We start from the raw sequence: 27,258 nt of genomic DNA, 5'->3' as shown, positions 1-27,258 counted from the left end.
AAAGCTATCCGTATACCTGAATACCACCAAAAACAGCGCACGCAATCCCACTTCAGGAAAGCAGCCCCAAACAGGACAGCATTCAACTAACGTTTAAATTTTTAAAGAATCCTTAAAATCCCTTTTGTCTTGTGTTGGGCTTTAATAAGCACAAACGATCCCTTAAATTGACATACTCTCCCGAGCAGAGCCTTGAAGAAAAATGGTAGTTTTACAATGGTACTTTTACTAAAGTTATAGTGTCCAGTCTGACTGCACTATATATATTATCCTGGCAATGTCAATGGACTGAATAATGCTTTTGTGCTTTACTTACTTATTTTAACTTCTAATTTACTTTGAATGAATCTATTGCTAAACAATAATGGAAGCATTTTATTCTTCATCACCATTTTTATTGAGAAAAAGAACATAAAGTAACTTATATTGTTTGCATGTATATGGATCTTGAGATGAACTTGAGGAATAGGCCTTGTTTCATCTTTGTAGTCATTTCATTCGATTTTTAATTAACTTTTTACATATACGTCTCAACATACTTCTATTTTATCCTAGGAGCAATGGGAACAATCATGAGGCTAATCTAGTCCCTGAAAAAAATCACAACGTTAGAAATGAAAAATTTTACAGAATAGTGGTGGCTAAAGCAATAATTTCCATGCCAATACTTTATATTCGCTTTATTTTGTCTTTAGATTGTCATTGACACTTTTATATTTTTATTCCATCCATATAATGCTAGTAGTAATCACCGTCATTGTGAGAGTGTTAAAGAAAGTACCTGAGCCAAAAGTTCCTGCGTGTTTGAAAAAGTATTGAAAGTTTTGTTTCCTTATTTTCAGTTCCCACTCAGCTTATTTGAGCTGGTCCTTATGATAGAAAAAACATACATCTCTAACCAGCTCCCTTGCTCATTCGCCTCTCCCAAGGAGGCGCGTTAGACCAGCAGCACAAGAGACAGCTCAGGGAGGGAATGAAGCAAGTTTATTAATTCCTACTGTGATACTGGTGCCTTGGTGTCTTTTGTCAAATCGGCTTGTCTAGGGTTCTCTTTTTTTCTGTTAGGAGCAGAAATTCAAAGCTGAGGACTTGTAACTTCTCTCTGATTTTAAAACAGGCTGCTTCAATTCATTTGCCTAAATGTTGCTAGTGAATATGTCTTACTGTAATTAGCAAAGAAAGTCTAATGCGGGATAGAAGCTTGGGAGAGGATTTAGCCAAAGTTGAGGAGTGGGATCAGTCTTTTCTCACTCATCCCTCCACACTGTTCCTCCTTTTCTTTATCTGCAACCTGATTTGATTTTCTTTTTCTCTATTCTTCCTCTTCTTCATGTGATGCCCAGCATCCTATGGATAGCATATCTTTATTTTTCTGTTATGTTTTCTCATCTTCTCATGAGGACGACCTCATCTTCTTTATTTTTCCCTTCTGTTCTGCACGTGCTGTTACAGTATAAAATCACTGTGAAGCAGAGGAGCGTGGACCCGAGCAAGCAGGCAGAATTAATACTGTTCTGAAACGTGCAAAAAAGCACGGCTCTGTTATCATCCCTTGTCTGGCCCTACACAAATACACCTAATAGGAGCTGCTTTAATGGAGCTGTTCAATGGAAGCTCATTTGAGGGAAAGAGCAACATTTTTAATATTAGTTCTGAGAAAGCACAGGTTCAAACCATCTACAGTCCATACCACCAGCTCAGTGCCATACAGCTTCCTCACGGACAGCTCTGCTCAGGTTTATTCTCTGCCTGGAAACGTCAGGTGACTGGAAAGTTTGAACACCCACAAACCTCATAGACAAGAATGAGCTGCTTATTGTTTATTATCTTAAGGTAGTAAGACAGGAATAGTAATGGAATTTTTGTAGAGTACGAGAGACAAGAGAAGAGGAAAGCATTAGCAAAATGTTTTATGGACTTGACAAAGAACTCAAGCGGGTCCTATATTATGTGTAGTGAAAGGTAGTTGTGTCTTGTGGAAGATGATTTTGGTATGTTTTAATGTGTGAGTATTTTTGAAAGTGACTGATGGCAATCCAGGTTATTTTTTGAGATAAATCTGCCCAGACCTCTTCCCCCTACCGAGCAAGGCTTTCAGACTATACAGTCAGGTCTTATTTGGCCAGAAGATAGATTTTTTTTTTCTTTTGCAGACAAAACTCCAAATCAGTTGAGCAGAAACAGAATAGGAAGAAAAATTGATCTCCCTTGCTTACAGTGGGAATCCCTTCTACCAGGCTTAGCTTCAAACTAGCAACTCAGACTTTCTTCATAGCTGCCAACTCTGCAAGGGCCTTTCTAGGTCCCAAGGTCCTTCTACCCTGTGCTTGTGCAGCACATTTCCTGCTGACTCTCCTTAGCAGTCTCTGCTTCCTTGTCTCTTCCATGCGCTTCGCCCTGCCCCACTGATGCCTCCTTCCCCATCGCCTGCTCAGTCACTTCCAGAGCAGAAGCAACCCTCCCTTCCTCCAGAGGATTGCACCTCACCCCGTGGCTCCTGTTCTGGAGGATGGGCTGTGTAAACCGAGGGCACGTGAACCAAGTGCTGTCCAGAGTGGTCATCAGAGGAATTAAGAGCTCTTGTTCTTGACAGTCAGCAGTTGTTATGCTAATTCCTTTTATGAAATGTTTGCAGAAGTATTTACATTTCTAGCCAGCCAAAAACACATGCATCCTCGCAACTTGGTAAGACCTAGAAGGCAGAATGCATTGGCTGTGGAGTGCAAAAACGTGCTGTTTTCAGGCTCTTGGAGTGGCTCAGGACAGCTGGCTGTGCCCGGTAGGCTGAATGACTTCAATCTTTTTTTGTTTCATTACTCAGTGTTTAATTACTTGATAGGAATTTTCCATAGTCAGATTGCAGTGCAGAATAAAGTGGTCATTTTTCTTGGTGACCTTGCAAGAAGTGCCAGGCTGTGGTCTGTGATCTCTCAGGGCTTGGTAGACAACAGGTTAAAAGCCACTGCTGTTAGCCAGTAATTCCTATGTGTCTCAGTGGTTTAGCTGGCTGTTCTTGTGGTCTTGATGAGGGTGTTTAACTCTCTGACTCTGCAGTAAAGTACTTATTTCATGCAATACAGAAATCATAAGGTAGAATGATTGGAACCTTTTGAAATACCAGTAGTTGTTGGAAATGCCTTAAAGATCTAACTCCTACTGTCACCTACCTGACATCTTGCCCTGCTTATTGATATAGATCCTGTCATCTGTGTTTTCTTGTTGATTTGGTCAAAAAAAAATCCAGCTGTGCCTGCAGCTGGATCTTCTGGTTGATGGGGGTGGTAGTGCTGGCTACATGAATGCCGCTTGGCATGGTAAATAAAATGTCACTTTCTTCTAGATGTCGCAGCAAGTAGTAACGTTTTGCTCTGTTATTGCTTAGGAATTATAGCTTTGATATTATCTATCGTTTCTAGATCTTTTGCGTTTCTCTCTTCCTTTCTAATGCCAGACTACACTGATGTGTATTATATTCTGCACCAGACTATCTTTTTAGAGACTTTAGATGATGAAGAATGTAACATCTTTGTGAAATGATGGCCTATTTGGTTTAGTATTTGCTTTTCTTCAGGTGCATACTACAGATGTGTTCCATGGACTGCCTTGCTATGTGGATGTTAACGTATTTGGTACTTGCTCGGGTACTTGTAAGTCTCATACGCTGCATCTTATCAGTTGCCTATGTTCTATTAAGGCAGCTAAAATCTGCTTCCATCCCCTCTGTCCTTTGTTTTAAAAATCTGGATAGGGCATAGGCTGTCTTTGATAGAACGATCTCTGCTCTGACATTCGTCATTTTGTTGGTCTGCCAAAACGTGGGCTTGTTTGACCTTCAAAATGTGGCAGGTCCTGTCAGTTTATCTGAGATTCTACCTTGAATACCGTGTTTCTGTAGAATCCTTTCTCTGATTTTGTGTCAAGTTTGAGTTATTTTTAATGCAAGATGTTTGCTATTATTTGTATCTGTTTTCTGCTGGCTGTTTTGAAATTATTTTACAAATTGAATAAGCTTGCCATTAAACACGTACGCACACAAAATATCGTGATGGATCTGGAAGTGTTTGTAATAGATTGCTAATGTGGAAAAAGAGTTAATAATTACCTCACCAGTACCTTAGTGTTTGGACTAAAAGCAGATGTTCTTGCTCTGCTTTTGGTTACTGTTTGCACAGGTAGAAGATGGTAGGTGTCTTCCCCATGAGTGCTCCTAAGAGATCATTATCAGTATATATGCTGGCAGAAGGAGGGAATATATAGTTTTATTTCCCTCAAAGGAAAAATCAGAAAGCTTTAAAAGAATCTACCAGCAGTATCAGACAGTGCTGCTGCTTTTTAAGCTTTAAGCAGTCAGTCTGCAGGGAAAATCTCCGTAGAGATTGTGCTGAGTAAGCATGGGAACACTTGGGGTGTAAGGAAGTTCCCATTAACATCTGTAAGTACAGTAGAGGTGTCATGCAGGACATGCCACAGCTCAGGTGACCAGTAAATATTTCTCCTCTTGCAATTTAAGCCTAGATGTAATTGCAGATCATACCACATATCCCCTTTTGTTAATATACAGTGAAATGCTGCCTACCGAGAAGCTGGTGGTCTTTTCTCCCAAGGACGTATGGCAGCGGGCAGCCACGGCAGTCAGAAGCACGGTCGCTTAGCTTGAGCCCTAAGATGTGCCTTGGCACTTTCACCTGATCACCTATCGCTGTCTTCCCAACCTAGCAAAATCCCACCTGGATGGGCTAACTGAGGCAAGGGTAGGGAATAAAAGGTAAAATTAAAGATCACTGAGATATTTAAAAAATAAGTATCTCTTCATGAAAATACCTTTTCCACAAGGTGTGGCATTAATGCAGTCTGCTGCGTGCATCCCCTTTCTCTTCTTTGTTGGCTGTAAAGAAACCGAATGTCCCCTCCTGACTCTTGTGATGATGACCCCACCAGGGAAGAGAGGACGCGTGATGCCACCCCGAGTTTGCGTGTCCTGCCCTGCGAGTCCACTGTGGCTGGGTGGCTCCGGCCTGACAGACGGTGTCCGACCAGGTGGGATCTGCCTGGGATCTGCCTGATCCCAGGTGGGATCTTGGCTGCTGCCATGGTTCAGATCTCACTCCTTCACTCGGCTCTCGTCGACATAAAGATCGTAGAAATTTTTATCATCTCCTTGTCGTTGCTGTTCCTCTGCCAGGTTTGGCTGAAATTGTTTTGAGGGATGCTGCTTTAGCATTCACTAGTATTGAACAAAGTAATTGAATATCCTAATTACTGGAATTTCATAAGGAAACCTGTTTTTAGATTTTTTTTTTTCAAAGAGCTGAGGTATGGCCCCCTCACACGATGTCAGCATGCTGCACTGCGTCAGCGCGATAGGATGTTCACAAACAAGCGTACAGAAACAACAACAACCACCTTCCTACAGGTCAGGATGTAACTCTTAACGTAACAAGGCACAGGACATTCAGAACAAAAACTGCGGCTTGAAGATCTGCAAATGTTTCCTATCAGTGAGATCTCTGTCACTTTGGAATTTCCTTTTAAAGGAGAAGGTTTAGAGCCCCATCATTCAGAATGAGAGTGTCTGCAGAAGTTTTATGTAGAGAAAAATCCTGAACTTTCTTCATAGAAGAAGAACGATTTACATCCTTAGTTTCTTTAAGCTTTTTCACTTTCCTAGTTTCTTCAATGTCTAACTGCTCTGTTTAAGCCTCACGTATTTCACTTACATGTGATGCCTGTATCATTCCCAGAAACAATAAGCAGAAGCTTGAGACAACAGAGAGAAACTCACTTTGAATCCTGTAATTATGTAATGATTCACTGATGATTCTGTTCCATGGCATTTGAGTTTAATCCCTTAACAAATATTTGATGCTTTATAAACAAAAAGACATATATATCGGATTTGAAGTAGTCTGTGTTTGGGGTATTATTTAAATAGGATTACTTCTTTATTAGATAATCCACTGAAGCAAATTTCACCATATGTTAGTATCTCCTGAGACATATTTTCCGCATTCAGCAGATATGGCATGTTTTTAGATGGATGGTCTTAGAAAGTTCTGAATTTTCCTGAACAGAATAGCTTTGGGAGGAGATGTGCAGACTTAGCCATCTAGGAAATCAAGTATTTCTATTCAGGTGCCTAAATATGGACTTAGAAAATTAATACAAACAAACAAATTATACAAACAAATTTGAAGGATGTGGTGTGTATATTCAGATCATTTTTCAGATGGTCAGGCTTGCTGAGGTGCTGTGAATGTCAATAGGAAAGGGATTCTCAGTAATGCACAATGACAGCATCCCAGTTCTCTTGCTTCACGATTAAAACTGAGCTGCTACTATAATAAGTAACCGTATAATTCAGAAAACAGGGCATTACATTTACATGAAGTATAATAAAATCAAATAAATTTTCATGTTACAGAGACAGCACAGTTTTTCATTGGATGCCGTGACTGTTCAGTTTAAGTTTCTAGGAAAACCAAAGGATAGTTCTGCTCAACATGGGAAGTAAATTGCCAGAGCAGCAATTTTAACTATTTATTCTCATAATTCTTATATGTGCACACTGACAAATGTAACCTGTGGAAGCATTTGAAGCTGTATGTTTTCTTAATAAAGACTACTGGAGAGCACTGATCTCTGAGTTTGATAAGAAGGGATTAATATTAAATGCATTCATATCTGTGCTACTTGGAGCATAGTTCACTAATGACTGTTCTACGTACACCTCTTAGGAAATTCTATAAATTTCTGAATGCTCCTTTGAAGAGCAACATTGCCATTTAAAAAAATAGTCTTGTTTGAAGCCATTGAAGCCACAGCTGTAAGAAGAACATGCAAAATTGTTATTCCTATGCACTAGCAGGAAAAATTGATGCTTTGTTTCATGGTTGGATTTCCTGTAACAAGTCCGAAAGGGCTAGCATATGGACAGAGCAAATTGTTGACATTTTGTTGTTTCATAAAGCGTATACATTCAAAATCTGTACGTTATACATCTGTTGAAAGTGCTTAGCCAATTTTATCTCTTTTTTCCTACTGTTTATAGTCCATCACACTCTGATGCAGTTGTGGTGACGTTGTGGCAACCATGAATGTTCCAGGATGTTAATATTCCTCTAGGCTTCTAAAAGCAAGTCTTCTACAACGTCCTCCTTTCCCAGGAAAAAGACCTTCTCCTAAATATTTTTCTCACTAGCGTTCACAATAGAAGTTACTAAGGGTAAAAGTTACGTCAGGCTAAAAACATGTGTGCCAAATCTCCCATCAACAGCCGAAGTAAGATTCCCACTGTTCAGCACTTCTCAGCAAATGAAGAAATTTGTGGCACCATAACTTATTCTTGCCAGTGTGCTTCATCCACTTCAAGTGTATTCAACACTTGTACAATACACTTATATTTTGATTTAATATAAAACATTATCAGAGTTTTAGAATTTCGAGTGGACTTCATAAGCTTCAGTTATACAGAGAAGAATTCTATAGATGATATTTTTCTTGGTATGATTTAGTTATCAGAAAGTCAGTTAATTTTGTGAGAGAATTTATGCTGGTATCTGTCTCCTGATTGTGACTGTTATTAGTGACACTGTTTGGGGTACTGCAAAAATATTTGCAAGTTATTTTAATCAGTTCTCATTCAGAATTATTTGGTCTTTGAGGTCAGGTAAAAAGATTTGTCCATTGTCCTTAATAGAACTCCTCCTAGATGGAAGCAGTAGAGCAGTGGGAATAGTAGAATTGGATCACCAAGCTCCACTTTCCTCCTTCATGTATTTTTTCTTCCCATTGTTTTAGATCAACCTGAAAATTACATCTTTCAGAATTTTTAACAGTTCAGAGGAAATATGTTGGGAAATTTTCACTAGAAACAAAGACCTGGAAATGAGGAGATACGTTTATGTGAGGACATAAGTATTTTTTTTAAAGAGTCATGGTCCTGATGATTTTGTCTGTCCTTTAGACTTGTTTCATGCTGCGGTACTCTCAGGAAATCTTGAGTTCAGAATCCCTGTTCTGCCTGATGCAGTGCATGTCTTTGAATTGATTGTAGAGGAGATAGCTTTAAACTCTGTTTTTAGTCACTTCCATCCCCATTTGGTATTCTTTAAAGGGTATCAGACTGGTATCAGTGTCTTCTCCCAGACAGCCACTACAGTACCGTTCTGGCATGAGATTTTCCAGTCTCTCTTGGTTTTTGCATTTTACTCTCCTATTTCACTTTGCGTGCAATACTACAAACACTGATCAGAAGGAGAGAGTGAGTGAGACTGAATGACTGTGTACCTGCAAGTCTGAGTACTCATCTATGAATGTGCGACCAGGGTTCAACTCCCTGCTCCAATAAATATTTAAGCTTTCTTACAGAATCAAACAGCTTTAACAGAAAGGTCTGACATTAGAGGAGAGGGAATTGCAGTAGGACTGGTCCTAAAAGTTGAACTGAGACCCTGTGCAAGCTGTCCTTCACTTCTGAGCTTCTGTAAACCACAGACATCAGTGAATGGGTCTTTTTATGAATGTCTCTAGCTGCAAGCTGTGGACAAAGCCAAGGATGCTGTAGCTCAAAATTTGCTGACTGTCATAGATATCATATTGTGCTGAATATGATGCTTTAGGCTAAGCTAATGTCAACTAAAGGTTAAAAAAAAAAAACAGATTTCAGACACAAGAGGTGCGAGAACCTGTCATACTTTGTGCTGTACCAGTAGGATTCATAAAAATCTGTTGCTTACAGCAAAAAATATTCTTCTTTGTAGGATTCAGGAATGCCACAACTCTGTGAATGGGATGTTTCAGATCTAGGAATGCCTGAAGCAATAAATGTGAGGCTGGTGCTTTTAATTTTTGAGTAACTAATCTTCTTGGGGATGTTCTTCTTTCAGCAGTAGTCATCATCTTGACAACTCGGTATGTTATTATTCTTTGTCTTTGTATAGGTATATGATTCTCTACTGTTCTGAGCGATATGCTATCTCAAAAAGTATAAGCCACAACACATACAGTCAATCTCGCTCCTCCCATGCTCTGGGCCAGCTGAAGGTGTAATATGCATCCTTGTGGAGCCGTGGGACAAATATTAGTTGGAAATGCTTTAAGAAAGACACAGTCAGGGTTGTAAGATTTCAGATTTCACTTGCTTGGATTCTGAAGACTACTCAAGAGCTACACGGTTATGGCTACATGGTTAAACCTCGGAAAAGGTTTAAGTTCAGTTCTCCTTTGGCCAAAGGTTGGCTTACCCTATCATGGGACATTCATAAGGCAGTTGTAATAGAAATCTGAAAGAAGGAAATTTTCTGTTCTTGCTCATGATGTTTCCACATACACTCTTCAAAAAATTTAATATAGCTTCCAAACTCCTGAATATTAAAAAAGGAACAACAGACTCCCTGAGTTTGAAATGCCTCAGTGGGTTTGTTGCCCCGTTATTTCCTCTGCCCCAGTGGGAACAGGCTTTGCAGCAGAGAAGCAGGTGCGAGCGGTGAAGCAGAATTGAGGAGGAATCGTTGTGTGGGAGAGGCAGGATATGATGGTGAAGGATCTTCACCTTGCCTCTCCATGTAGGAGGGCTGCAGAGGTAGCTGCTGCGTTGCTCGGTAGCTGTTCCCAGTGGCGCAGGAAGAGGCTTCCCCTTCGTATCGGCTAGGGTGCAGTTGTGCATAGTTGCATTCTAGGGCCCCATGATGCTGCACGCGTTTGCTGGGTCCAGTAGCTGTTGCCTGGACGTGCTTCAGTAGCGTTAAAGGGACCATTCTCTAAGCAGTTGTGAAGACTTCCAGAGTGGGAGCGCTCTTGCACCTTACTGCATCTGTAAACAACATTCCTGTGTCAATAGCTTTCACAGCTATCTTGAGAGACACACAAATGGTTCAGTGGTCATAAACCACTTGATACTTTGAATACCTGGACTTGACTGTAGAGGAAGTATCTGTAGGCTTTCCTTTTATTCAGTCTTGTATGTCCCCCGTTGGTATCCTTTAAAGGATATGAAATTGAAAATAGCGAATATCTAAAGATTTCATGTGGTTGTTTTGCTAGCACAGTACCAAGCACTTATATATATATATATGCATTGTCCAGTGTATAATCATTATAGGATTAGATTATTATTTTTTGTTACAGCGTACAGCGCCCTTTTCCTTGGACTGAGGCTGTCCTTTATATTAGGAGCAACATACCGCCACATAAATGTGTCACAGGATGGTCCCCAACTCAAAGAATGAATCATTCAGTTACAGCATAGAGATCCCAGCTGGTTAGAAGTAGATAGGAAAGCACAAAAGAAAAAGGTTTATCTGCCTCACGGACGATAGCTAAAGGCAATAAGCCTACAGTAATAGCTGTAAGCAACAGGTCCACTTGCCTATCCACTTGATCATTATCTTTACAGTCTTTAATTAGGAGAACTGTTTGCAGAGCTGTGAAAGGATGATGTGCTGGGCACAGTTATCATTATTTGGGGCTGTCGGTTTAGTGAAGAGGAGGAAAGCAAGAAAACAGGAAGATCATTTTGCCTCTCTGGTTAAGAACCTCAGTCATCTGCGTGACTTTACCTTGGAGATAATTGCTTCTTTCTGCCAGGGAAGATGTGGATTAACACGTTAGGCAACTCATTCAGTATTGTCCATTTGCAGCTGCAGAATATATGCAAACTGTGAATTTTCATACCTGGGGAAATGAACCCTTCGTATTAATAGTGCAAGAGGGTTTGTTTCTGTAGTCACCGAGCTAAGAGATCTGCTGTTGCTGCAGTCACCTTTATGTGACCTAATGACTTGCTAGAAACTGTTTACCCTGGGCTGTCTCATCTCTTAGGCAGAGGAGATTAGAAAAAAAAAATCGGTGATGTAATTAATGCAGTTCAACAACTGTATCTGTATAGCTACGCTATTTCCACTGTAGTAAACATGGACTGCTGCAGTGTGATTCCTCCAGAAGTAGAAAAAAAATTGGTGCATTAAGTGGCACATTCTGCAGCTCCATGTGTACGTGTTCCAGGTGAATGTGTTTTGTCTCAGTGACAAAGACCTTTAGCCTGCAAATCCCTTATGGGCTATGACTCTCTCCCTGTTAATGATCAGATTATATTAGCATTAGGGGTGTAGCTAGATGAAATCATGCTTCTGAATCTAGCCTATATCTCCCACTGCTATATTGTGTGGCTTCTAAAATACATCGCATCTTCAACTAATTTTGAATTATTGTCTCACTTTGGAGGAATGCTTTGTACCCTTTTACTCCTTAACGTTTTCAGGGTGTTGGCTGGCTGGAACAAGTCTCGTTACTAGGGAATCTATTGGCTTTGTAGTGGGGGAAACTGACAGTAAGAAGCACTCACTCAAGTCTCTGAAGGTTATTGCTATCATGACACATTTTTGCATGCATGAAGACCCTCTCTGCCAAATATAGAAAGAGGATGATGGGGAAATCAGTAAAGAGTTATTTGATTATTAAATTCTTGTGGCCACACACACAACTTTCCTAATACAGACAAGTAGAATTTTTTCCCTTTTTGAGAGCATGAATGGTGTGTGGCATTTCAGTGCTGTCAGGGGTTTCTTGTCTCTCTAGTTTACGCTGAGGTTTAGGATGGCATGTCTTTGTGCATCTCTCTGCTCTTTATATTATTTTTTTGTTTCAAATAAGGGTGACATTAGCAGTCTTTCCCTCGTTAGTTATATTCGCATTCCTTTGTTTCTCGGAATCCTTTGCACTGATTTCTAGTTATCTTGGAATGTGAATTTACTGCAGTTAAACGGGCATTAAAAAGACAATTCTTTCTTGTCCTGTGAACTCCCAGCAAAGTGAAGCTTCTCAGTCCACCCCATGATACAATGACTTACTGTTATTTCCCCATAATAATTGGACATATCTTGCATTAACAGAGGTTCAAAAGTTATGAAGCAACTTTCTGGTCCTCTTTATTTGCTGTGAAAATCTCTAGACAGATTAAGAAAATCTCTAGACAGATTACATGACTACATTACCTAAACAACATAAACCTCATAAATATCTGAAAAGTTTTAAATCCTAATATACTTCAAATAAAATACTAGCTTACCCACATGTACGCTCTCAGTTACCTTTCATATCTGCCAGTTGTTGAGTACAAAATATTAGATTTCTGCTCAGACTCCCTGTTAAGTAATTTGAATGTGCGGTCACCTTCCGTTGTTGCTACCAGTAACCAGTAAGGTTTGCAGGATTACCCTTTATTCTGAACTCCAGATACCGTACCACAGACTATAGTGCAATATTGGGAAAAGCCTATTCTAGCAAAAGACTAACTGATTTACTCCTTTGCTTAGTGACAAGGATTCAGTGAAAAAGATGTGGTTGTGAAAATCCTCCTTTCCTTTTTTGCCCTCTCTCCAATCTGATGAAAATAATTGATCTATCATAAGTCTGGCTGGGAGAGAACTGCTTTGTTCCATGAAGTGATGCATTTTTCATCAGTAGGGCACACATTCGGATATGGCCCAAATTGGCCGTAACCAAAAGTCGTCACCATCCATTAGTTCCTGAGAAATTATTTTACATTTCCTGCCCACTTTTTAATAGAAAAATGCGTGTCTCACAATATCTGCTGTCACATTTGGCCCCTGCAAATAAGTAGTAGTGAATGGGACATCTAGGCTGCCTGTTATTGATGAATCCTATTTGTTGATATCGCTACGAGTTAGCAAGGCTGTTTGGAGATCCTTGTCTTTAGTTCTAGCTGAGCTGTGCCTCTTCTGTGCAAGAAAAATCAATCCAGCTTCCTTCAGAAGCTCTAGTTCACTCTCTCTTTGTTTTCTTTAATGAGGGGACATATATCGTGCTTTTGCAATAATATTTGCTTTTCCACTTTCTTTCAAGTGGAAGAATAGATATTTAGGTGTATACCTTTTTCTTAATTTGTGTTGCGGAATCTCTGTCAGTATTCTTTCATCTTTTCTTTGAGTCTGTGGTAGCATACAGTCCAGTCCAGCCTGCTATCTTTCACCTCATAACAATGCAGTCCTAAAGCAATGGAAGTTCATTTTACCATAGAAAAAGCAATGATATCTGGCTGTTGAAATGTTTTACCAATATGTGTTCCTCGTGAGTTGCTGCGTTATCTCTGAAGTGTGTAGCTGTACAACAATCTTTTGCCCTTTTTTGTGTTCATTAAGCTTTTTTTTACTCCAGCTGGCTAACACAGCAGAGTTCATTGCAGAAGCTCTGGTTTTAAAAGCTGACCAGCTCTTCTAGTCACTTCCATCTGAAACCTGCTTTTAAATTATGCTGACCAAACCCTTGTCTCACTTGAATAAAAATGGAGAACCATCCTTGATGCACGTTTCAAAAGGCATCTGAAACTTCACAAGTAAACAGTGTAATCTGCAAAAGGGGCACGTAATGTCAAGAGCTGGTCAGCTGAAAAGAAAAAACGATTCCTCCCAGATTTGATGAGATTCTTCTGGATTTCATAATGCTATACCAGATAACACAGTCTTTGATTCCTTTACTCATTGATCTGTATTTAAGCATGTCTGCGTGCATACACTGAAAACTGAGTGGTCCTTCACAATCGAAAGGAAAAGCATTTGATAAGGATTTGGAAGGATTTGATGATACATTAAAGTGCTTGAGCACTTGATTAAAGGCCAAGCAGAGCAGAAGCCTAATTTCTTATGATTACTTTCTTTTGATTGAAGTAATAAAATACATGGTATTATTTTTTCTCTCTTACTCACTTTTCTCTCCCAAGTCTATAGCCTATCATTTTTAAAGCTATAGTGTGGTTGATATTTTTTCCTACTGTTCACGCTGCTGCTAAGAGGGGAGAAGTGACTTGCTTCTGCCTAATGCTGCCTTTAAATGGTGACTCATCAGCTCATCCCACCGTGAGTGGTCTCTGATGCACTGAGATTGGTCAATAGGTGATCCACGTAGCGTCCTAGCTAAACGCAGACTGTCACAGTGCCATTATTTAATATAAATGGGCATGGCCAATTAGGCAATGGTTTTCTGATGTTCTCTCTGATCAGTTCTTATGACAGAAGAGGAACCACCTCCTGACAAATCCCAAGTGAAAAGGAGTGCATCTTTACAGCTAGAATATGCAAAAGCTTCTGGAAGTTTTCCTCTGCTGAGTGGTATCTTTCTTACTGGAGTCTTTGACATGAGGATGAAGCTTCTTAACATAAGAAGAAGGAAAATTTCCATGGTTATGTTAAAACTAAAAAGTCCTCTGTGTAAGCAGCCTGTCATCAACAAAGCATCATCTGCAAACTTGAGTTATACTCCTCCTTTTCTGTACTATTATTCAAGAGCCTGTGTCACTGAGTGTAAGAGATGTCCATCCTAGTCTACCATCCTCCATCTATCATCCTAGCTTTTGTACTCTGACTTGCTAGTTCAGACAGTAATTAGATAAAATTAGGTTGCTTTTAACATTGTTTAACAGTAACCAAGACTGTTGCTTGTTTCTGTTTAGATGAGAGTCCTTACACGAAATCTGCAAACCAGGCAAGGCCACCTGACGGAGCACTGTCCCTGAGGAGACAGAGCATTCCAGGTAAGAGTTGCTCTGCTTTTTATAGCACATAACTTGTTTGTGAACAGCAAGGAATCAAAATCAAACTAGTTATAAAAAGCAAATGAATTATAGTTATTACCAAATAATTTGTAAGGGAGGTTCTATCAGAGCTGTGATGAGCTTCTATACTTAGGTCATCTAGCACTTTTGTTACAAAGGACAGTCCTCTGTGTTTTGCAGTACATTTGAGATATTTGGTTCACGTTTTCAGGCACCATGAAATGTTGTTTTTTCTGGTTGTAATGGTAATAGGGAGGTTGGCTGATGTTTTCCCGTGCTCATCAGACAGGCTCAGAAACTGAGCAAAGCAAAATTCTATCAAAATTATCATCTTCACATGATTTTTCCGCAATATATATGCTATGCCTATGTTTTCTGTCATTCTGTCACACAAAGCTGGACCGCTAGATCAACAGTCTTAAATCTGTGTGCCTTTTAATTGCTTCAAAGGAGTCTTCAAAACATGCCCATGAAAATTAAGTTCACATATATTGCATAGCAATATAAAGGGGTTTTCACCTCAAATAAAATTTTAGGGATCTACTAAAAAAAAAAAAAAGTGGTCTAGGTTGTACACAGGCAGAATAACTGCTGTTGCCATTCTCACCTCAACCACAGTAACCTCTAACCCAAAGAGAAGAAGCATTGCAATAGAAATCAGAAAGTGGAAGGTGATGTCACCCTTCTTCCCATGAGTATTATTAATGTTCTGTGCACCCCACAGCCTTATTCTGAACAAAATCACATATCCCACTGAGAGACTGTGGATACTGGGGATGGAATCCAGACCTCGACCATTACCAGCCTTGGATCTTATCCCGAAGACTATAGTGTTTCTGAGGGGCCAAAGTACAAATTTTAGAGGTGATTTGTGTGTATGTATACAGGAGAGGAAGAGAGAGTTGAATGGACAATTTACTGTTGCTCAAACTGAACATTTTTGTCTGTTTAAAGTATCCTAGCTATTTAAAGGTTGTTATTTTGATGGTACAGTCATGAAAATCATGACAGTCTCAAAAGGACGCAACTACAGTTTTTGTGCCTCTATCCAGTAGGCATCTATTATTGTGAAGGAATCTTGAATTATACAAATACCGACCATTTTTTCTCCCAAGCCAAAAAAATCAAGATTCACTGTTTCTCTAAGTGTATAGAAACTTCTGTATGGGTACATCTTCAGATAATGCTTTAGTTCATGGGTCACTAACCTTTAACGTATTAAGTATCTTTTTTTTTTTAATCTTTTGGAATTTTTCACCATGAACTTTGTTTTCTTCTCTATTTCGTCTATAAATTGATATTCACTGTGGTCACTGTATTTATGAAATATTTTTGCTATAGTCTGAATGCAGACTGAAGCTGATGGCTTCAAATAACATTATGAGAACTCCTGAAGATTTTTAGCTGTGTTCTTTAAAGTGAAGGATTGATGAAAGTGAATTTTTTCTTTGGATCGTTCCGTAAGATTAGGAATATCAAGGGCTGAGTTGTCTTATGGCCATTTATTATGAATTAAAAAAAAACTTGCTGCATATTCTGGAATCTTTGAGGAGTATTACAGATAAATCTTTCCTGTGTTTGGTATATGAGCCAAGGTTTCTTCAGAGAGATAATGCTAATAAGCATTTTGTGAGATATGCACTTTTTCAGTTCAGTTTTCAGCCGGTTCAGGTGCTCTGAAAAACTGATCTAAGCTTATGTATGCTCTTCAGCTTTTAGTATTATGAAGGCCTTTATGTTAATGCATTCTTGCATCTTCAAAGTAATTCTGATGGAGCTGGTCCTTTTTTTAAAAAAAAACAGTAATTATAACTTCATGCCATGACAAGTTTACGTTCTAGCACAGTGGATGTTGTAGGTTTAGAGACAGAAGTAAGTTTATAAATCTAAGCATTTTCAGAAGCAATCTGAACTTTTAAGAGTTGATTGAATTTTCTGCAAATAGCCCCTAAGTTTTTATATCACTTGGGCCCTTATAAAATTTGACCACACATTTCTTGGGTAAACTAGCACCTTGTGAATATTATCTACTCTTACTTGTCTGTGGACAGTTTATCTGCCTTCTGGATTAGTCTTGCCGTGGATGCAGACACCTCACAGTTAGCTAGCTTAGGACTCGGAGGAGTATTAACTAGTTTGGGACAGGAGGTAGTACAGCTGCTTCTGCTTTTGCTCAGAGACAGGATCTGGCTTCTGACAATATGTCGCTCAGCTTTTGAAGTGGAAGATTTGATACAATGATTCTAAAAAATTCTTGTAGACCCGGATGGAGAGATGTCAGCTGGAATAAGAGTCAGTAATCCTTAGACGGAGAGCATACACTATATGCAAAGTGTTCATTTCTATTTCCCCCAGATGGTACACCTGCTAAAACATGACATTCCTGAAACACTGTGGTTTTTTTCAACCTTGAAGTGTGGCAGTGCCTTTGACAATCTTTGACAGTCCACTTGGCACTCTAGCAGTTCTGAGACACAGGCAGCAGATGTCCTTTTCCCAAGGAGCACTCTGGCCATTACAGCCAAGAGAGAACTTTTCTTTTTCTAAAACGGTACATCATCCTATACTGAGCTTTGCACAGGTTCAAACAATCTGTGCAAAAAGGCTGGTGCAAGGCAGGATGTGTGATCTAAATCTTCCAGCACAGCATGTGATCATGTCACCTCCGTGTGGCTGGTGGAGGTTCCTGCTCCTGATTTCTGAATTTGCTTGAAAGGTTTCCAGTGCTCTTTCCTTTGGCCAGTTATCAAAAAGAGGAGTTTTTATTGTTATGGGACTTGAGGGCCCATAACCCCAAGAGGCTATTTTTATCTTTCCATGGAAACTGCTCTGAAAGTGCAATATTGATTAGCAAAAACTGACTGAATGTACAAACAAATAATGTAACTCTGTAGAGGTTGCATGGATCTCAGGCTTGATTTATTTTACAGGAAAATTTGTCAAAATAATCATTTTTATAATTATAAGTCAAAAAAGCAGGTACTGTAAAATCAGTGCACTGAGTTTAATTCCTTTCATCCCTAGAAGCAGGAAATGGATTAAACATCTCTCTGGAAGCACAGCTTGCCTGCTTCGGATGCAGAATGCATTATTCGTGTGATGAGGGTACATGTCATATTTATCATGTCTTCACATGGCACAAAATCAACAAACAACAGATCCTTTCAAAGGGATTTACAGAATTACTGAAATTAATGATAGTGAGTTCAAATTATATGCATTAATATAACTGACGTTTAAAACTTGGACTTAATTTTGCACGTGTTGTTGTTGTAGTGATAGATATGCATATGATTGTTTAAAGCATTATTTAGCTTTACAATCACAATTTATTTATTGCAAAAGTGAGGTTTGAGGTAACATCAGCATTAACAAGCAGCCTGCAAAGTAAGAAATGGATGGACTATTTCCCCTCTGAACCTTCAAATGTAGACTGTCACCCAGTGCATAATGAAACCTAATTGTCACTCAGTACATAGAGTAGGTTGTAGAAGCTGTGTCCAGTCCCTCATTCAGGAAACCATCGCTGTCAGACTAGTACTTAGGCATATACGTGAAAGCAGTGTATTCAAAAATTCCCAAGAAAGACCCCTTCCCCCAAAATCACAGATGTAGTTGACTCCTGTCATTTAAAAATATATATTTAATACTCACGTTTGTTACCTAAGCCCTTGATTCTTTAGGTTTAGATGGCCCGACTTCCTGCTGAGCTCCTGGGGCTAATGTCTCCTGTTGGCCAGCCAAGGTGCAACACGGTGCCTGGCTAAGACGAGGCAGGAGGTCAGCGGTACCCGAGTGAAAGATGTGATTCTTATGGATGCTTATTTCTGCAGGAGCTTTAAAAAGGGCATAAAATATTCTGACGCTAGTGATAAAATGTCAAGAGCTGAAGACACTGTTAAAGAGGCATTTTGAAATCAATGAGACTTTAACATATGCTTAAAGATAACTGTTGTAAATGCTGTCGTGGATGTAGACAGGCCTGAGTAATTGTTCCTATGCTTTCCAGACTAAAATCCAATGCCTTCTTGTCTGTTTAAACAGCAGGAGAAATCTGTCAACACTAATGCTGGAACTAATGAACAAATTGTTCATTTCATGTATTTACTTGTTTATTTTTCAATTCACTGGCTGAAAACTTGGGGAATGGAGAGGAAAGAAATGACCTAACACAAGCAGAAAAATAATTTGTCTGTCAAACAAAAGAAGACACCATAGATTTGGGGTTGATTAAAATGTTTCAAAAAACCAGAAACAAAGGTTCCATTTCATTTTTAGTCCAATTTTGTAAATGCTTTCTATTGAATCTTAAAAGCTGCTATTACTAAAAAATCGTTAAAAATGAATAATCAAGACCCACTATTTTTAAAGAGCTGAAATGTTTCAGCTTCTCGGTGTTTTATTTTTGTTGGCTGAAATAATTAACAGATTTCAGTTACATTCTGCAAATAGTTTTGCGTGGGTCAAAAGTATATTTTTTAGGGAAAAGCTAATTTGTACCCAGTCTATTTGATATTAAATAAAAACTCTAGGTTTTGCTTCTTGCAGCTACTGAGTCAAGATGCCTAAACTTTGGTAGACTTCTAGAAATGTGAAGTTTTATTGCTTGAAGTGTTCAAGGGCTTGAAACAACTATAATGGAAAATGTAGTCTGGAACAGCTATTTGAACTATTTGTGAATGTAAGGATTTAGTTTAGCTAGGAGGATTGTAGTCATGTAGCTGTCTCTCCCATAAGTAAATTCTCATTCAAAGAACCAGCCCCAAGTAACTAGGCCACATAGCAGGAATATGTCTCAAACAGAGGAAATCTCCTTTCTCTGGGGTAGAAGAGTAATACCACTGCTTTAGCTTCTGCACGGCTCAACACACCTAGTAAAAGCTCCACGTTCTGGTCCCTTGTTGCGTTGTCTTTGATCCACTGCTGTTTTGCTTCTTGCAAAACCCTTGTGCTCCAGCCCTGCTCTGGGACCTGCAGGAGCTGTTACACCTTTCCCAATCTCGTGCCAGCAACCCCTCTACTCCACAGCGATACTTGATCTGCAGAATAGGCAAATTGTCTGTGTCTGCAGTGGGAGTCCGTGCCACCCTTTATGGAGCAGAGGAAAGACCAAACATGCTGAAACCTGGATGTTCTAAATTATTCACGTGACGGGTTCTCCACCACCGGGGGCCTGCCTTTCTCTCTAAGCAGTTTTTTAATGTGTCGTTTGCAAGTTTTATAGGCAGTTGCACAGGTACATTAACAGGTCAGTTGTTAAATTAGGTCACCCTACTTTGAAAGAAAATTGTCAAGACTTTGAAGTCTGAAATTAAACTGACCAGATTTTTCAGTTCCTTTGTACATGCATGAATACTGCACCTTCTTTCCAATTTACCTGATTCCTTGAAGCATGCTGTAATACAGGTTTCCTTCTTCAGCACACTGTTTGATCTCAAAAACAGAGCTAGCCATTGAGTTGGAGGGAAAACATAAAATGAAGGCACAGCCCAGAGTGCATCTTCTTCAGTGGCTCAAGCTCTGATATCGCCGGTATTATTAGCAAGTTTGCAGCTTCATTTTTTGAGGAGTTTGATAACAGAATTTTAGTATGAAAGTGAAATGTTAAGCATAATTTTAGGGTAGGCTGAATTCTGGACTACTGAGCTGAAAGGGAACACATGAAAGCTAAGAAATGTTCTTAAAATGTCTTGCAAGGAAAGTAGTTATGGAGCTGGTACTAAAAAAATAATTACTCTATGATGTAGTGTCCTAGATAATGGCTTAGGACAAAAAAAATCCTAGGAGAAATCATGAAACAATAAATTATTGTAATAATAATAACATTTAATGTTCGGGGAATTTTTAGTCTCTGTAGTGTTAAATACACAGTGTATGTCAGTTGAAAGGAGTTAAACAATTTTCTTCAGGCCATTGGCTCTAAACATGTCCAGGTGCTATTTATCTGTTCACAAAAACACAGAAGTATGCCTTTCTTTCTCCTCCCTGACCCATAGCCTACGAGGCAGCAAATGTTCATACTGAGTCTCAGGCTACACCAAATGTGACACTCCCGATGGATTTGTCTCCTGCCCACAACTAATAAACTAGTATGTAGGTCAGCTGGAAGCCCAAGAAATTTAAAGGCCAATTTCCTTTCTTCGCTATGGTTTGTATTTTTGGTTACACGTGGAAACGTCTGTTTGATCTTGACAAGAAAAATATGATGCTATTAAAAAACAACCCAAGGCTACGAAGAATTAAGAGAATAATTACGATTGTTAAAATATATATAATGCCAGGATCCAATACAGGATACAGTTAGGCTTAGAACATGTGATCCAGCCTGTGACACGCTTGAGTTGCTAATACAAAATTGTATTAGCCGAAATTAACATTTGTATATGACATGCTACCATTGAAATGAGAAAAAGCACTCAACAGCCTAGTATAATGCTCGAAAAGCTATGGTGCATTATTTTTATTCTACAAGATAATCTTGGAAATGAGGGAGAAATGTAGAAAGTAATGCAAAGGGACTGTAGGAATTGAAAAATAATCCACATGGATTAAAAAAATTACACTGTTCTGATGTGATCCGAGGATGGAAGTTTCATTAAATGACATTGTTTAGGATAGAAGATGACTCACAGGTGATTCTTCTTGTAGCTCAGCTATTAAAATGTGAACCAGTTTCACAATGACTGACAGATTCAATGGCGAGATGATCCATCTCCAGTGGGTGGATGTTTACCTATGTGCAAACACATCTCCAGGGGGGTTTCCTGTTTTCCTCTGAGTTTACTATTGCTGTTGCAAGAGAGTATGTTTGTGTCTGTGTTCAAAAACAGCAGTTCTCATACATCCACTTAACGTGGTTCAAAGCCTTCTAAGCGCATCCTTCAGACGCCAGTATCAGCAAAACTGCAGAAGACCTAAATGATCCCATCTTTTTTTTTTTTTTTTTTTTTTTTTGGACTGAGTTCTGTTAACTTCAGCTGGGCCATTTACATGATTTTCTGCAGGACAGCTACCCTCTCAAGCTGCATTGCTTGACTTGTGAAGGCCCTAGATCATCTTATTCAGTCTCCTCAAAAGCCGCCTGCCTTGCTTTTGGCTTCCACTTCCCTCAGATTTCATGGATGCAGTGCTGTCTTGCCTTGTACTTCATTCCTTACTAAAATGTTAAATAGTCTTCAGTGAATAACTGACTATGTTGTCTGCAAATTGAAAGCATGATTTGCCTGAGGAAACCTGACACAAAATCGTCCCCTTCCTTTTCCATTGTTCTCATTATGGAAAAGGGAATCTGTAACAGAAGTGAAATTTGAAAATAATGTATATATCAGTAAATGCAGGGTTAGAAAGTCAAAATATGCATCTACAAAAGCTCTGTTTTTCTCAATTTGCATTTGTCTCATTGACACTTACTTTTATTGCGTACTTTTTTTAAACAGCATAGAATCCTCAGATTTTCCTCTGAAGAGATTTTTAGCATTCAGCAATCCATTAGCAATAACCTTTGCAGTCACAATTATTATACTAAGTATCTTGGGTGATTACTGACAGAAGCAAGTGTTTTGACCTGTGAAATGCAGATCACAGACTAGTAAGCTTTTCTGCACTTGAAGTGTTTATTATATCTGCAAAGTCATTTGCTGATGTTCATGTTTGATGAGAGGCTGCATTTGCCTTATCGCTTACAATCGTCCCTGTTCGCTGTGTGTTTGTTTAACCTGCTGGAGGTTTTTCAAATGGGTGTGAAGCATCTGCTACATGTTTTTTACTTCTCATCAACGCTGGAAATTCCTGAATTTGCTTTCAGGTATTTAATGCTGAAAGAAATAACATTTCTTCCTCTTCCCACTCTCCCTTCCACCAAAATTACTTTGCTGGTACAATTTTATGCAAGTATGTCATTCATGTAAATGTTTCATACACAGATAAACCCAAAAGAGATTTAGCTCTCATGGAAAATAAAAACACCCACTCTGGGTTCTCTCATAAACAAGATTGCTGCTGATTTCTTTATACATTTTATTTACAGATCAGCAATTACCCAAGAATGGAAGCACTAAGACTTTAAGAACACGATACCTGCTCTGCCGTGTCTTAGACACAGTCCCTATTCTGTTGATACTGAAAAGGATTAAAAGAGAGAACAGTCTAATTTCACTCCTTTCACTAGAAACGAGAGGAAAATATGCCTTAAAGGCAATATTGTACCCTAAGGAATATGTACTTCTTGAAATATCCAAATGGTGTGAGAAGGCCATGATGAGGTCTGAAACGTTAAGTATCTTTAAAATGTTTTCACCTTCATATAAAGGTTGAATATGGGCACAGACAATAGCGGAATTTGTTGCTGTCGTTTCCAAACGCCTTCGTTCATGGAATCTCAGTTTAGTTGCGTTTATGGATATCTGGATTTAGTTGCACATAATTTTACCAAACTTTAGTGCCTTCAAAATAAAATTTCTGAAATGATTTCTACTGCAGTTTTTCCCAGCAAAATAATTTAGGTATATGTAGTATGATGAGGATAAAATGCCACATACTAGTATCTATAATAACTTCAAAAAACTCTCACAGCTGTTTAGCCCTTGCACACACGTACTTTGGGACAGAGATGGCAATTTGAAGACAGTCATTCAGTATTGAACAAACCAGCCTCTGCAGTCTTTAAGCTGTCATTTGCACCTACTTACTCAATTGACCATTTGTTATTTGGAAGGACAAGTCCCTAGCGCTTGCTTTGCTGTCGCTGTGGCACCACAGGGTTTCTGAATGGAGCCTGGGACCTGAAAATAAGCTGGGGAGCAGTAGGGCATCTCCTGCGGTTGGGAGCCTATCTCTTGGCAGTTTTCCTGCACCACTTCCGGCTGCTTTCCGAGCCCTCAAGGGGAAAGCATCCTTCATCTTCTAATGGTTGGTTTCATTCATTTCAATCCCATTGTTAGTAACATCAGATGAAAAATTTCTCCTCCTCTAAAGGCCTCAATTAGAAGAGGGAGCAGGCTGCGGAGGCCATGTGAGGAGAGAAATGCCAGGGAAAGCCAAACAGAAGCAAAGATGGTAAAGACTAGGCTGAAAGAGAAATATAGAAACACATTTTCTGAAAGACAAACTTAATAGGCTGGGTGAGTTCTGAAATTGAGAAGAATACCATACACTCATTAAAAATCATGGTAAGAGGACAAGCACAGAGAGAGCTGTAGCCATGTGATTGTATAACTGGTCAAAGACCTTTTCTAGATGAACACAGCTCATCAGTCCCAATATTCTCTGCAGTCCTCCAAAAGATGTGAAACTCTTAAGGACATGTGTCTTTCTTAGCCTTTTCTGTCGCTGTTCCCCATGGAGAAGAACAGCCTGTTACAACTACCACAACTGCCTTGTTTTAGGTAACTGAGAAGGTAAATCTTGATATTCAACCCTTTGGAGACCGATATTTTTCCCCATGATAGGATGGCTGGGTTTTCATTGGGTAGGGGGTGAGGGGAATGTCTTTATAAGTATGGATATTAGACTATGTGAGAGAAAAGTCCATATAAGGATACTAAGGTTCCCTGAGCTACTCAAAAGTGAGGAAATGTTGTGCTGAAAATTATTCAGGCCCTATCTTTTTCTCTTGAGTAAGAATCTATTTAGATATTCTCATCTAGAGTATTATTAGCCCAGTATTGGGGCAGAAATTTGGATTCAGCAGAAAAAAACTAATTTCTGCTTAACCTCTGCTTTTTTAGTTAAGAAGATCCTTCTGGTCCTCAGAGAGAAGTCCAGACTAAGCAGCAAAGCTATGGATGTAGACTGTGTCAGCATAAGTCAAAAAGGGAGTGAACAAGTTAATGGAGAAGACATTCATAAATAAATGCTTGCCAAGACTGAGCAGCAATGTATGCTCTAATATGACAGTACCGGATGCTGGGGAGCTGTGACAGGACTGGACTGTGCAAAGCGGCCAGGCTCCCATTCGCTCACTGAACATTGCTTCCCAAGACAGAACAGGGCTAGAGAGATTGTTGGTCTGACCTAGCAGGGCATTTCCTGTCTGTTTAAATCCCTATGTCCCACAGTGTTTTAGGCAGAACCCTATAATAAACAAAAGAAATCTTTGTGTATTCCTTTACGGTTTGAGTAATTTGATAATCTGAGAAGCTGAGGATATTATTAATCATTTGCCTACTTGAGTTTTCTGCAGTTGGTAGATTCCTGTATCTTATAGATAATTAACTTGCTTTTTTAATGGCATTCCTAAGGTATTTTCTAATACCTCTTTAAAGGAGTTAATGCATGCTTTCCATCTGGTTTTTTGAATCTCCAGTTCGGTTTCTACAATAATTATACATTTGGACCATGAAGATAGCAAGGGAATAATATATCACCTACCAAGATAACAGCGCTGTCACACCAGAATGTGCTATTCCGAATCTGGATAATAGCTTACCTCTTCTTTTCAATTGTATCGGGTAGGTCAAAGCTACTAGCTCTCCCTTGACTTGTGCACCCAAATCTAGGGTTTTTTGCAGGGACAGTCATAAAATTATATGTCTGTTTTGCCAGCATGGAGTGATTTAACATGTGTTTCATGTTGATGGAGAAAGAGTTATTTGTTTGCTTGTTTTATAAAAAGCATTTTCAGGCTTTCTGTTCACTTTTTAGAACCAGATGAGTAAAATATATTTTCGTGCATTTGTGTCTTCCTCATCACATCCCTGAGTATGTGGGGCAGACAGAGATAGACGTTTGTGCCTCATAGCGTGGAACAGGGGAGTTGCACATGTCTATTTTATCTAAGAGCCATAAGACCACAAGTGAAATATCATTACAAACTAGCCTTTGTTACCTTTTATATTTGAATGTGTAGTGGTAAGGATGAAGAGCTCACCCTTTCAGTTTTAGCGTAATCTGTGAGTTTACATGGAGTTAATGGGCCAGAAGAGACCTTGGTGACTATCTAAACCAAACATATAACTTCCCTGATTTACTTGTATTTCAACTCGTGTTTGAATTATACTTCAGAGGGACATCCAATCTATTTAAAGTTGCCAGTGATAGAAAATCCATCACTGCCTTTTGCGGCTAATTAGCTGCACTGCTTTTATTTCCAGCTTGAATGCGTGTAGTTTCAGCTTCCCCTTGTTTGTGATAAATTAGGAAGTCTTCTTTCATCAAAATTCAGTTCATCCCTTATAGGTACTTATGCTGTTTTGAAGACACCTTTATTTTCTCTTTGTTGAAGGAACAAGATTGTGCTTCTGGGGTCCTCTGCTCCCAGGCCTGGTTCTTTAACTGTCCTTATGGCTTTTCTGTGGTTTTTCTATCCTCTCTTTGGTTATTAATATTTGTATTGCATTGTGTCACAAGAACGGGATGAGGCATCCAGGTGATGATCACTACTTTGCTAAATACAAAGGTGCACCAAATACTTCTGTGCAAAACTGTCTTTTTTAGATAATCGTAGAATGAATTAATTATTTGGCCAATGAGAGTTTTGATCACCTAATCAGGATTTTTTTCTCTCCACATTGATTTCATAATAAATTTACTAGGTATATGGTATATTTACCAGGCATCTTTTTTTTGATATATAGGTACACACATTCTTTCATATCTCTGTGTTACAAGAGTAGGAGACTTTATTAACTTCTTTAGTGAAATACAGGCTAGTAGAATGCAGATGTTTATCTTTTTTATTTATTATCCTTGTCCAAATTGCAGATATCATTCACACTTCATACCTGCATGATCTTGGGAATCCACTAATGTTGTGGATGTTATGTGTTAAGAAACACATAACAAAGGCCAGTTAGGGAAAATCTCACTTATTAACAAAACTGAAAAGGCGGCAGGAAAGCAAAAAAATGAGTACTTTAATAGGAGGAAAGAGCAATGTGCTGAAATCAAGAGATTTCAGTGTTCTCATTCACAGAAAACGTTCCTGGAAGGACACTGTGAATATCGATCCAAGTAGGAACAAGTGCCAGCCTGCAATGCTAATTGATTTTATCAGTGGAGCAAAGCCAGCCCAGCTTAATAGTTAACCATGAGGCAAGATCCTGGCAAGGCCACCTTCTTCCTCTATCAGATGACATTGTGACCCTAAATACTTGTCAGATAAATGATATAGAAAATGAACATTGACCTCTGTGGTAGGAAAAAACCAATGACTTAGAAGAGTGAGGGACGCATGCTACAGCTGGATTTTAGATAATCCTTGACAAATCATGAGTGATCATAGCACTCGTAACACACTGTGAGTATTGAGTCCCAAAATATTTCTTCTCTAAACAAAAACGAGTAGTAAAAGTTAGTAGAGGTCATATACGAAAATCTTGCCATTAGATCAAGACTGCAATAAAATGGACCACAGCTATCAAAAATACCTAAGGCTGCAATAGAATTGAAATTAATAATACTTTTTGAAAATAACTTGCATGGAACATATTTACTTGGGAATAAACATATGTACTTTTCCAAAAAATAAAAAAAAAAAAGTGATTGAGCTCTAGCCAAAATACAAGTCATTATTTAAGTGACTGAAAATTTAAAAGTGCAGTAAGTGTATTTGAAAGACATTACAAACTTGTGGCTACAAAATCAAATACCTAGAAAGGAATTTCCATAATATCATGATAAATATGGTGCCAAATTCTAATGAGACTATTAAAATCCAAGAGCTTTATTCCTCAGCTGCTAACAAAAGGTAATGG

The 27,258-nt window shown here is 38.9% G+C and overlaps 1 protein-coding gene across 6 annotated transcripts in view; it reads left to right on the top strand.

The window, feature by feature from the left end:
* Nucleotides 1-27,258, top strand: part of GRIP1 (glutamate receptor interacting protein 1) — a 349,131-nt gene that overhangs the window by 222,789 nt on the left and 99,084 nt on the right. For all 6 annotated transcript variants that reach the window (XM_068934961.1, XM_009671746.2, XM_009671742.2 and 3 more), the window contains exon 2: nucleotides 14,465-14,545. In XM_068934961.1, the coding sequence (XP_068791062.1) occupies nucleotides 14,465-14,545 (81 nt within the window). The remainder of the gene's footprint in view (nucleotides 1-14,464; nucleotides 14,546-27,258) is intronic.

Source organism: Struthio camelus, chromosome 1 (genome assembly GCF_040807025.1).
Source record: "Struthio camelus isolate bStrCam1 chromosome 1, bStrCam1.hap1, whole genome shotgun sequence".
Lineage (NCBI taxonomy): Eukaryota > Metazoa > Chordata > Aves > Struthioniformes > Struthionidae > Struthio > Struthio camelus.
Note: the sequence above shows the minus strand (reverse complement) of the source record. Positions and strands in the feature narration are given on the sequence as shown.